General features: G+C 34.2%; 1 protein-coding gene across 1 annotated transcript in view; it reads left to right on the top strand.

Moving 5' to 3' along the window:
• The window catches only part of LOC136024744 (uncharacterized), a 54099-nt gene extending 41915 nt beyond the window's left edge, over positions 1-12184 (top strand). The window contains exons 7-8 of the mRNA XM_065700182.1: positions 2129-2447; positions 11698-12184. Of these exons, the coding sequence (XP_065556254.1) occupies positions 2129-2447; positions 11698-11944 (566 nt within the window). The 3' untranslated portion in view covers positions 11945-12184. The remainder of the gene's footprint in view (positions 1-2128; positions 2448-11697) is intronic.
• Positions 12185-13118: the final 934 nt, after the last annotated feature.

The raw sequence follows: 13118 nt of genomic DNA, 5'->3' as shown, positions 1-13118 counted from the left end.
AATTACTGTCTCGTGTCAATTCTTAAAAAGGCTAACCAAGGTTGTATCAACAAACGGTACAATCTATTCCTAACTATATGAATATGCTGACTTTCTCTAAAGATGATAGCAACTTTTATCTTTTGTATGCAATGTAGTTTGTACGGAGAATCTGGATCAATCCCGCTTTCTAGGCCTACAATGGAAGATAGGTAGTGAAGGCTAGGGCACTTTCTGCGGATGAAGAATGGCAGATTGCCGAAGATTGTCCTTTTTGGCCAACCGTCTAAGGCTAAACAGAAAGCAGGTCGTCCTCGTCTGATGTGGTAGGATGTTATTAAGAAAGATTTAAAGGGAATGGGGACTTTCTCGGAGGGTGTAAAGAGGGGGGATTTGAATAGATTGGGATGGAGGAAGAGTGGGCGTAGCTGTGTGGGCCTCAGGCGGCTTGATGCTGCGGTGAGTTATTAATAGTAGTACTTCTTTGTTTTCACTAGCTTCTTCGCGCTCCCTTCCCGAATTTTTTCTGCTAAGAGTAAGTCAATGCATATATATGCAAACGATCAATGTGAAAAATTTACACTGCACTTGCCAACACTTTAAAATCTGAGCATTTGTTTGAGTTTTTATTTCAAATAACTTTCAAAATGATGTCTTCAGTTACGAATTTGGGTTCACATAAAGAGGTTTAACTCGATTTAAAATCGAGTTTTCAAACATAAGTTTACAGAAAAGCAAGGGTCCAAACGATTTTTCAGTTACTAATTTGGGTTCACAAAAAGAGTCTTAACTCGATGTAAAATCGAGTTAAAAAAAATAAGTTTACAGACAAGCGCGCAAAGAACATAACATAATGTTTACAGACAACAAAGCGCCTTGTCCAAGCATAAGTTTACAGACAAGCAAGCGTCCAAACGATTTTTTCAGTTACGAATTTGGGTTCACAAAAAGAGTTTTAACTCGATGTAAAATCGAGTTTCCAAACATAAGTTTACAGACAAGCAAGCGCTCAAACGCATAGCTGGTTATGGTTGCCTGAAGAAAGCATCTAGCAAAGAGTGCTTGAAAAACATATATGTTTGTCACTCCATATTCATGTGGGGTTGCTTCTGTAAGGGGGCTTTCTCGTCAAGTCTAAATGCACCTTAGTGCTGAAGAAAATGAGATATAAGAAAAATACCAAAAATGGAATGATTCGATTTGAAGGGGGTTGTTGTCGAAGCGTGAAGTTACATTTTCTTACTTTCCTGAAATATCAGTTCAGGAAATAACTTTCCTGAAATGAGTCCTAAAAGAAGATGTGTTTCAGCTTATTGAAAACAACGTAAAAAACGCTGCTTTGTCTTAAAACTGTGTAATATTTAAAATTCTTTTAGTATCTCAAAATATTTGTTATTCTAAAATCTTTAAAATAATGAAAAGGAAATTTTTGCCATGATATGATTAATAGACTACCTCGCCAAACGGCAACATCTTCGCTAAACATTTGACGAAATGCGAGATATGAATTAAGTTTTTTTTCGCTTTTGTACATGTTGTGATGCTAAAGTATGAGCGTTATTATGGCATGCAGTATTTTAACTTTTTTGAATTTAATATTGAATATATCAACTGCTTTTTTTTATGTTTCTCTTGGTACTTTTTCTTTGTACGTCAAGTAATACGAGGCAAAAAATTGTCGTCCGTGTTAATGCTTTGCAGTTTTTTTTAATAAGAAGGATTTGAAATTTAATTTGAGTGATAAAAACCAGTGTGTGTGTTTTTGGATTTTCTAAATTAAATTTGCTGTTTTTTAGTTCAATTTTTTTTAATTGTATTTTTCATTTATATTTTCAAATCTAATTAAAATAAATCATTTAGCTAAAATGAATCTAATTAAGATTTTAATATAATTGTTATTTAATTTAAATTACCATTCGTATTACTTTTTATTGGGCTTACGAAAAGAAAAATATATCCGTGTGTTAGATTTGAGGAAGGTCCTGATAAATAATTTGATTTTAGTTTTATGGTGATTTGAACCTATACGCCTTGGGTCGAGTCTTTGGCCTTTGCCTCTCGTTCCCCCAAAAACCTAGGTAATGGCTCGTGGGTCCAATGATATTTTTTTTATAAAAAAAAATACTTCAAGGTGCTTGTTTTTTTTCAGGTGCTAAGTATAAATTTAAAGTTTCAAATTTTCCTGATATATCCCGAGCCTTAAAAGGAGACACTTTTCATCGAAGTGAAAAACAACGTATAGCTAGTATTGTATATTATAAGCTTTTGCACTTCAACAAAGTGGAAAAAGGAGCCCGTCGACTTGACGACTCTGATATAGTAGCCATTTGTAAGGAACTAGTGACTGAATATCCTTCGTTACTCGACCGATCTGAAGATGGAAAAGTGATTGGCCAAGGATATGAGACAATGATGGAGGCAATGTTTAATAGAAGGGATACTCCCATTCGACCTAAGGAAAAGCCGAGGTTTGTCTATATATATATATATATATATATATATATATATATATATATATATATATATATATATATATATATATATATATATATATATATATATATATATATATATATATATATATATATATATATATATATATATATATACATATATATATATATATATATATATATATATATATATATATATATATATATATATATATATATATATATATATATATATATATATATATATATATATATATATATATATATAAAAACAGCTATTAACCTTTTTTCTAGCTTATCTGCAGCAGTGTTATTTTCTAACATAGCACTAATCGCTTTAATGTATTTGTCTGGTATACCACACAAGGTTAAGAACTATGCTAAAGCTCTTTTGTCAACAGTATCGTTGATATAGCACGTATATAGCGTTATTCGCTTTAGTGTTTTTATGTGGTATACCATACAAGGATAGGACTTTCGTCAAAGCTCTTCTATCAGTTGGATCAAAACTTGCTCATAATCTATAAAAAAGAAGACTAAAGGCGTTTGATTAATTAGGCACTTCTTAATTATTAATCTAAGAGTAAAAACTTGATCGACGCATCTTCTACCCTTTCTAAAACACGCTATTTTTTTCTCTTAAACTGGTTCTACAGCGTCTCTACCCTTTCTACGCATCTTCTACCCTTTCTAAAACACACTGTTATTCTCTTAAACTGGTTCTACAGCGTCTCTACCTTTTCTACGCATGTTCTACCCTTTCTAAAACGCACTGTTTTTCTCTTAAACTGGTTCTACAGTGTCTCTACCCTTTCTGCCCTTTCTACGCGTCTTCTACCCTTTCTAAAACGCACTGTTTTTCTCTTAAACTGGTTCTACAGCGTCTCTACCCTTTCTACGCATCTTCTACCCTTTCTAAAACACACTGTTTTTCTCTTAAACTGGTTCTACAGCGTCTTTACCTTTTCTACGCATCTTCTACCTTTTCTAAAACGCACTGTTTTTCTCTTAAACTGGTTCTACAGTGTCTCTATCCTTTCTACCCTTTCTACGCATCTTCTACCCTTTCTAAAACGCACTGTTTTTCTCTTAAACTGGTTCTACAGCATCTCTACCCTTTCTACGCATCTTCAACCCTTTCTAAAACACACTGTATTTCTCTTAAACTGGTTCTACAGCGTCTCTACCCTTTCTACCCTTTCTGCCCTTTCTACGCATCTTCTACCCTTTCTAAAACGCACTATTTTTCTCTTAAACTGGTTCTACAGCATCTCTACCCTTTCTACGCATCTTCTACCCTTTCTAAAACACACTGTATTTCTCTTAAACTGGTTCTACAGCGTCTCTACCCTTTCTACGCATCTTTAACCCTTTCTAAAACACATCGTTTTTTTTTCTTAAACTGGTTCTACAACGTCTCTACCCTTTCTACGCATCTTTTACCGTTTCTAAAACGCACTGTTTTTCTCTTAAACTGGTTCTACAGCATCTCTACCCTTTCTACGCATCTTCTACCCTTTCTAAAACACACTGTATTTCTCTTAAACTGGTTCTACAGCGTCTCTACCCTTTCTACGCATCTTTAACCCTTTCTAAAACACATCGTTTTTTTTTTTTAAACTGGTTCTACAACGTCTCTACCCTTTCTACACATGTTCTACCCTTTCTAAAACGTACTGTTTTTCTCTTAAACTGGTTCTACAGCATCTCTACCCTTTCTACGCATCTTCTACCCTTTCTAAAACGCACTGTTTTTCTCTTAAACTGGTTCTACAGCATCTCTACCCTTTCTACGCGTCTTCTACCCTTTCTAAAACACACTGTATTTCTCTTAAACTGGTTCTACAGCGTCTCTACCCTTTCTACGCATCTTTAACCCTTTCTAAAACACATCGTTTTTTTTTCTTAAACTGGTTCTACAACGTCTCTACCCTTTCTACACATGTTCTACCCTTTCTAAAGCGCACTGTTTTTCTCTTAAACTGGTTCTACAGCGTCTCTACCCTTTCTACGCATCTTCTACCCTTTCTAAACCGCACTGTTTTTCTCTTAAACTGGTTTTACAGCGTCTCTACCCTTCCTACGCATCTTTTACCCTTTCTAAAACGCACTGTTTTTCTCTTAAACTGGTTCTACAGCGTCTCTACCCTTTCTACGCTTCTTCTACCCTTTCTAAAACACACTGTTTTTCTCTTAAACTGGTTCTACAGTGTCCCTACCCTTTCTACCCTTTATGAGCATCTTCTACCCTTTCTAAAACGCACTGCTCTTCTCTTAAACTGGTTCTACATCGTCTCTACCCTTTCTACCCTTCATACGCATCTTCTACTCTTTCTAAAACACACTCTTTTTCTCTTAAACTGGCTCTACAGCATCTCTACCCTTTCTACGCATCTTCTACCCTTTCTAAAACGCACTGTTTTTCTCTTTGCGTTTCCAAAACATAACCGGCCTGGATCCGCTCTCTTTGGGGGGGTTAGGGGGTGGGCTTGAGTGCTTTGGCGAGGTTGGTGCTTCTGGACGTGCTAGGACAATGGAAATTGGTAAGCTTGTCAGGGAGCTGCACAAATTGACTTGATAAAGTCATTTTCCCCGATTCAACCATCTGAGGGGCTGAAGGGAGAGGAAAAATTAAGGTATTTTTAACTTACGAGTGGGTGATCGGATCTTAATGAATTTTTATATTTAGAAGAACCTCGTGACTCACAGCTCTTATTTAAGCCTCTGATTTTCCTTTTAAAGCAATCTATTGATTTTTAAAATTTTGCTAGAGCTCATACTATCTGAGCTCTTGGCTCTTCCAACCTCGTCACAAGTGCCATATGAGCTCTTAGCTCTTGTTTAAGCTACGTCTATCTTTTTTTGGAATTAAATTACGACCTTATGCTATAAAATATGTGTATATATATATATATATATACTAGCTGTTGGGGTGGCGCTTCGCGCCACCCCAACACCTAGTTGGTGGGGGCGCTTCGCGCCCCCCCCAAGCCACCACGCGCGCGTGAGTCGTTACGCGCCATATTAGTTACGCGCCATTGTAGTTGTGTCCCTATGTCCCACCTGTGAATATAGATATATATATATATATATATATATATATATATATATATATATATATATATATATATATATATATATATATATATATATATATATGTGTGTTTTTAACTACGTAAAACTTGCGAATATACAACATTCTTTGCTGTCCCATTGTCTGTGCATATAAATAGATTGTCAGGTTTACCGACTCTTGAACATGCAACATATAATGGTCCATGGGAAAACAATCCGTATTCAGATCTATACCTCATGATTCTAATGATTGCCCTTGAGCTTTGTTGATGGTGATTGCTAATCGACCATTCCCTGAGTCGCCATCGTCATTTATATATCCCCCTGTGCACCCCGGCGTCCCCTTTGTAGTTATGTCCCTGTGTCCCGGTCGTCATTTATATTCCCTGTGTCCCGGTCGTCATTTGTGTCCCGGTGTTCCAGTCTGTGATTTCTCTTTGAGTGTCCCGGGCGTCATTTATATTCCTTGTGTCCCGGTGTCCCGGTCGTCATTTATATCCCCCTGTGCCCCCCGGCGTCCCCATTGTAGTTGTGTCCCTGTGTCCCGGTCGTCATTTATATTCCCTGTGTCCCGGTCGTCATTTATATTCCCTGTGTCCCGGTCGTCATTTGTATCCCGGTGTCCCGGTCTGTATATACATTCGTTTTTTAGTTTTGTTTTTCTCCTTTATTTTTTTCCTTTTTTCTTTTTTTTCTTTTTTAGTTTATTTAGATTTTTAGATTTTTTAGTTTTTTTATTAGTTTTTAGTTTTTTTGTAGTTTTTACCATTTTTTTAGTTTTTTTAGTTTTTTTTTACTTATGTCCTGGTCGTCATTTATACTCCCTATGTCCCGGTCGTCATTTGTGTCTCGGTGCTTTGTTGATTGCTAATTTATATTATATTTATATTTATATTTTTTATATTCATTAATATTTTTTTAGTTTTCTTTTTCTCTTAATTTTCAGTTTTTTCCTTTTTTTAGTTTTTTCTTTTTTAGTTTTTAGTTTTTTTTTGTTTTTTACGTTTTTTTAGTTTTTTTAGTTTTTTTAGTTTTTTAGCTTTTTTAGTTTTTTTATTAGTTTTTAGTTTTTTTTAGTTTTTGCCTTTTTTTAGTTTTTTCAGTTTTTTTAGTTTTTAGTTTTTTACCTTTTTTTAGTTTTTTTTAGTTTTTTAGCTTTTTTAGTTTTTTTTTCTTTTTAGTTTTTTTTTGTAGTTTTTACCTTTTTTAGTTTTTTTTCTTCTTTTGTATTAGTGTGAAATAATTCAGACGTCATATGCGGACAAACACGACGTCACTCGACAGACAGACAGACAGACATAACCCACAAACAACTTATTTTTATATATATTTATTCATATTTTTTTAGTTTTCTTTTTCTCTTTTATTTTTCAGTTTTTTCCTTTTTTTTAGTTTTTTTCTTTTTTAGTTTTTAGTTTTTTTTAGTTTTTTACCTTTTTTTAGTTTTTTTTAGTTTTTTTAGTTTTTTAGCTTTTTTAGTTTTTTTATTAGTTTTTATTTTTTTTTGTAGTTTTTGCCTTTTTTTATTTTTTTCAGTTTTTTTTTAGTTATTAGATTTTTACCTTTTTTTAGTTTTTTTTAGTTTTTTAGCTTTTTTGGTTTTTTTTTCTTTTTAGTTTTTTTTTGTAGTTTTTACCTTTTTTAGTTTTTTTCTTCTTTTGTATTAGTGTGAAATAATTCAGACGTCATATGCGGACAAACATGACGTCACCTGATCCACAGATCCACAGATCCACACACAGACAACTTGTTTTTATATATATAGATATATATATATATATATATATATATATATATATATATATATATATAGGTAGTAAATGATATATAATGTAATATATATAATATATATATAGGTAGGAAATGAGGTTAGCAACTGGTTTTGTATTAAATCAGGAGTTAAGCAGGGTTGTGTTCTATCCCCCTTTATATGGATCATTTTGATGGACTTCGTCTTAAGGAGCACAGGAAAGGCAATTGGAGACCATGGAATCAAATGGGGAGGAAGAACGCTCCTGGACTTAGATTATGCTGATGATTTAAGCATATTAGATGAAAGTGTGAGCAAAATGAATGAATTTTTAGAGGTTTTACGAGTTCAGGGTGCTAAAATAGGCTTGAAAATTAATGTTAAGAAGACTAAGTCACTAAGGTTAGGAATAAGTGAAGATGAACAGGTGACCTTAGGTAACGAAAAGATTGATCAGGTTGGGAGCTTCAGTTACCTTGGTAGTATTATTAGTAAAGATGGTGGGAGCAGTGAAGATGTTAAAAGTAGAATAGCTAAAGCTCAGGGTGTTTTTTCACAGTTAAAAAAAGTTTGGAAGAATAGAAAGATAAGCCTACAAACCAAGATTAGAATATTGGAAGCTACAGTGATGACAGTGGTCAAATATGGCTCTGAAGCATGGACACTCCGAAAAGCAGATGAAAATTTACTAGATGTTTTCCAGAGAAATTGCCTACGGATTGTTCTGGGTACCCGGCTGACTGACCGTATTTCAAACAGTAGGTTGTACGAAAAGTGTGGTTCAATCCCGCTTTCTGGGGCTATAATGAAAGAAAGGTTGAGATGGCTAGGCCACGTTCTACGGATGAAGGATGACAGATTACCGAAGATTGTCCTTTTTGGCCAACCGTCTGGGGCTACACGGAAAGCAGGTCGTCCTTGTCTGGGTTGGGAGGATGTCATAAATAAGGATTTAAAGGAAATGGGAACTTCCTGGGAGGGTGTAAAGAGGGAGGCTTTAAATAGATTAGGTTGGAGGAGGAGCGTGCGTAGCTGTGTTGGCCTCAGGCGGCTTGGTGCTGCAGTGAGTTATTAGTAGTAGTAGTAGTAGTATATATATATATATATATATATATATATATATATATATATATATATATATATATATATGTATGTATATATATATATTGTACATATATGGATATATTTGCTTGTCTAATGTTTCGCCAGGTGCGCCAATTCACGGAAATTCAGGTTTGGGGAGGGAAAGTTTGAATATTTTTTTTAATGAAGATTTCCAAAAAATTGAATCTTTCCGACACAGGGAGAGGTGGCCCTCCCCTACCCCTCAAATACAAGGTGGGAACGGGTTGCTCCAGATAACTATACTGATATTCCATGATAATATTCATACTGATAAACCATGTCAGTTTTATGAGTTGACCATGTCAGTAATATATATAAATTGAAGGAAAACAAATTCAAGTTAATAAAAGAAAAAAAAACAATTGACAGAAAAATATTCCTCAGTACCCCTTTTTTAGAATCTATGGTGTGCTTTCAGGTGTTTAAAGCCATCAGTATTAGAAAATTTACAACCCCATCCCCTTATAACTCTGGGAATTTCTAACTTTATGGTCAACGGTTTATTCTTGACAATCCAATAATTCGTAGTAATTAATTCATATTTCATGCCTCTCTGAAATATGGGCCTCTCTGTGCCACTGACCTCCCTGTCACTATTCTTCATACTTAAAGTTTTCATGTTTTTGTGATTTATTTTCTATTCATGCAATGTTGAGGAGAAACTCCAATAGCTATTACCTATAACTAGGTTTAACTTTACTGTTATTACCGGACTAAACTAGTTGCTCAATTCTAATTCGTTTGTAACTGTCATCTCTACTGATAACCTGTGAATGCTGTGAAAATTTGAACGACAGCATCTTTGAACCCCCCCCCCCCTTCCTCCACCTTTGAGGTTGCAAAAATACATAATAATAAGTGCTCTTCTTCTATTCAAGTGTCAAAGATGATCTTTTCCATGTAAGAACCGCTCCCCCCCCCCAGTCAGATTACCTTGGTGCAGGCCCCATCCTCGCAAAAATTTCAGAAAAAATAGACTATAGGGAAATCATAAATTGATTAATAGGGAATCATTTCTGGAATGAGAAAAAAAGAGTAAATGAACAATTCAAAGCCAACCCAAACCCAAAAATTACGTCACTGAAGTATGTGGGTATAGGCCCCAATGACTTAATAAATTTTACTATCGATTTTCTTAATTTTATCCGAGTGCCAGAAGTATGTGGGTATGTGGGTAAAGGCCTCAAGTTATTTTACCTCCTGTAAGATTTTGAAATAAAATTTTCGCTTGTACTTTCACATACATATGTTATTGTCTTTTCCATCGAAACTCAATATTTTTTCTTTTCACTTTACTTTTTTTACTTTCACTTTTTATCCCTTTTTGCTTGTTTCTACTTTTAATGTTCGCTTTTTGATAATGAAATCGCTATTATGGAGTGTGATTTATATTTTTGAATTTTTATGCTCGTTTCTATATCTTATATTATTTTTTTTATAGACATAAAAAGCGAAAAAACAACCCCCTCCTTTCCTTATAGAGTTTGCTGTGTCTTATGAGGAGGTGGTTCATCCACAGTCTTTAGTCATCGTGTCTGTTTTGCATCATGAGCTAAAGCTTTGAATTTAATTACTTCAGTAAAGTAATGTCACTATATATGCCTTGCTTGAGTTAGCGCTGATATTTTGACATAGCCAACATTCGACCAATTTTTTTTGTCAAAATTGACAAATTTTCAAACAACATTTGATGTTGTTATTTTGACAATCTTTGAAAAATAAACAAATGGGGTTTATTTGTGCCTTTTTGACAAAATGAAAGGCCAATTGAACGCTTCTTTTTGCGACAATTTCCAAAAACTCAAAAAATTGTTATAATGAGCCTAATAACACTTCTTGACATAAAATGAGGTATTTAGAACAGATCTCAAAATGTGTTTTTTTACCTTTTTTAATGATAATCTGTATTTGATTTTAATCTCGTTGCAATGTACATGTCTTGTATTGTTTGTATTGCAATATATTGCAGTTAAAGCATTTGTCTGACTTTAGGGTAAGCAAAACCCCTGCAGAATTTGGTCTCTATCGACAGAATACATATAATAGATTATTGTTTCAACTTTTCCCTCAAAAAATAAAGTAGACATACCGTCAAAAGCCAGAGTTCAAAATTCTGTCAAAGGTCGATAAATTAGAAGCCCTTTTGTAATTCCACGTGTCAAGATCAGTACTTATATATTTGATTAAGAACATAAATTATGTTGCTCTCCCTGGTGCTAAAAGAGATGACTGCTCACGTTTTCCTGGTTATGGTCCTGGAAGACACTTTTTCAAACTATGGGGGTCCCTGCGACGACTATTACGACAAAATCAACGTCGGTAGGTATGTCGACTGTGGTCTACAGAGCTGGCAGTGAAACCTATAGAGTATTGGTAGCTTATACGAGTGAAAACTGGCGTTAGTGTCGGTAAAAATCATCAGCGCCATCAAGCGTTTGGCTAGGCTTAGCATTTTTTCAAGCCATTTAATCGTTATTTAGCAAGCAACCGAGTTCAGACACCTATTACGCGAATTAAATTAATTATTTTTATTATTACTCTGAGAAAAATTGCATGTGTTGCAAAAAGTTAGATGGCGCTGAGGGTTTTTTGCGGCTTTAATGCTAGCTCCCACCCATGTAAGTTACCCTTACTCTTTGGTGGAACCTGCATATGAGGGGAATAGGGGATAATTCTTCCTGAAGGTTCGTCACAAAGACCCTACAATGGATTTTTTTTAAGCCCTTTCATCAAAAACCTTATTGTAGTTCCTTTCGTGGCACTGTTGAAATAACGTGGTGTAAAATGTAACCATGAAGACATAGGGGGCTAATCCTCCCGCAAAGTTTTGCCTGAAATTTCTATAGACTTGGATAATATTTAATAACTTACTTTTATATATAGATTTTACTTTTAATTACTTTTGACAAAAGTAATTATAATGTACGTTTTAATAGTAAATAACATTTAATGATTATAACTATAAATGATTTTTAATATTTATAACTATTTATGTAGTATTTAATATTTTATTCAATATATTTTAACTGTTTAACAATTAACTATGGAATCAGCTATTTTACTCTTAAAGAATGATGTGTATCCTCCCCTTACGATAGGCATGAAACCTTTAATGTCATTAAAAAAAAACGCTCTAATTTAGCTTTTTCAAGGAAAAACCAGAAGCTTAGTTGTAGCTCACAGTGTTCATATAGGTGTATCGGGTATATTCGAATGAAGTTCTAGTCAAATTTGGACTGGAGGGGGCTAGAATTAGACTTGAAGGCACCCGTGCGTAATGAATTTGTTATTCTAAAACAATGTTCTTTCTTTTAGGGAAAAATTTAAAGCCTCGTTGCAATTCATGACATCACAGAAAAATAAAGAAGTATTGTCTTACTGTGGCTATCTATACAACCTTCATCAAATTTATGCTGACGGGAGGTCAAGATGGAGGTGTAGAGAAAGGACAATTTGTAGTGCCACGATTGTGATCAATAGAGAGGAACAAACTGTATATAAAGAGCCAAACCACTCCCATTCACCAAATTTGAGACTATCGAAACGCATGCTCAGCTTGTGAAATAAGTGTAAAAATCAGAGGGACATTAAAAGACCTCGCATGCTCCTTCGAAATCATGTTTATAATCTGAGTTCCAAATGTTATCCTGTTATCCTAAGAAAAACTCATGAAATTTCCAGTGATTTTTCATTCATTGGTCAATCCTGGTGTTTGTGGATGGTTCCTATTAAATAGGAACTTAAAATAAACATCTTTTCCATGTTGTAAATATTTCTAAAAATTAAATTCTCATAAACAATAGAGCCTGAATCGTGTTTTAAGAGAAATAGTAGCGATAGACGGACACGAATAAAGACGTCTTGAATTAACAATTGAGGACCTTAAGCCTAGTTCTCCTATACTACGTTTTGCTGAAGACCTGCAACGACTATATGGATTGTAAACAATTTTGTCCAGCCTTTATGAAGAAAAACGTAAATAGACATGCGCTAAATTTTTCCAATGCATGTGAAAAAGTATTTTCAGTAATCAAATGAAAGGCTGATATTTCAATTGTAAATTACAACTTCTTCGGTGGAAGTTCAGCGAAAGTGGATTGAATCTTATATTCTACAAGACTGTTGATTTTTTCCACAACATGTAATTTTCCAAGTGTTTGAGGTTGTTTTGCAAAATCATTGCATTGTTTGAGATGCGCTTTTCTGCAAGTCGTAGCATATGAAAACTCAGGGTGATGCGCCTCTTACCCTATATTTTTACGAAAAAAGATGAATTTTGTAATAACTCATTGGAGTTTTATGCCGTTTTTGGATAATTCCACAAAAATAAGAACTTAAAAAGCGATTCAAAATGCAAAGTTAGCAGGATAGGGTGCAACACAGCGTTGCCAACGCTTAGTTATAAGCTGCGCCAGTTTTCTGATTGCAGGAGATCTGCAGGAGAAAGTTGTCATGACAAGAAGAAAATTCTCGATGAGGTAAAACTTGAGCAGATTCCTGAGTAAGAAGGGAGCAAGTGAAAGCAAAATGTACCAAAAATTTTCAACTGTACCAGGATTTCAAGTAGTTCCAGAAATGGTACACTATCAAAACAAATAAGCGTGTTAAAAAAGAGATTACGAAACAATTTAAAATCGGATTCCTTTTATAACACATTCAGAAGACTAAAGTATTTCAAGAGTTGAATGCTCATGAGGTTTATATTCCCTTTCCTAGTTTTTGAAATGTTACTTTTT

Source organism: Artemia franciscana, chromosome 3 (genome assembly GCF_032884065.1).
Source record: "Artemia franciscana chromosome 3, ASM3288406v1, whole genome shotgun sequence".
Lineage (NCBI taxonomy): Eukaryota > Metazoa > Arthropoda > Branchiopoda > Anostraca > Artemiidae > Artemia > Artemia franciscana.
This window is presented reverse-complemented; position numbering and strand designations above follow the sequence as displayed.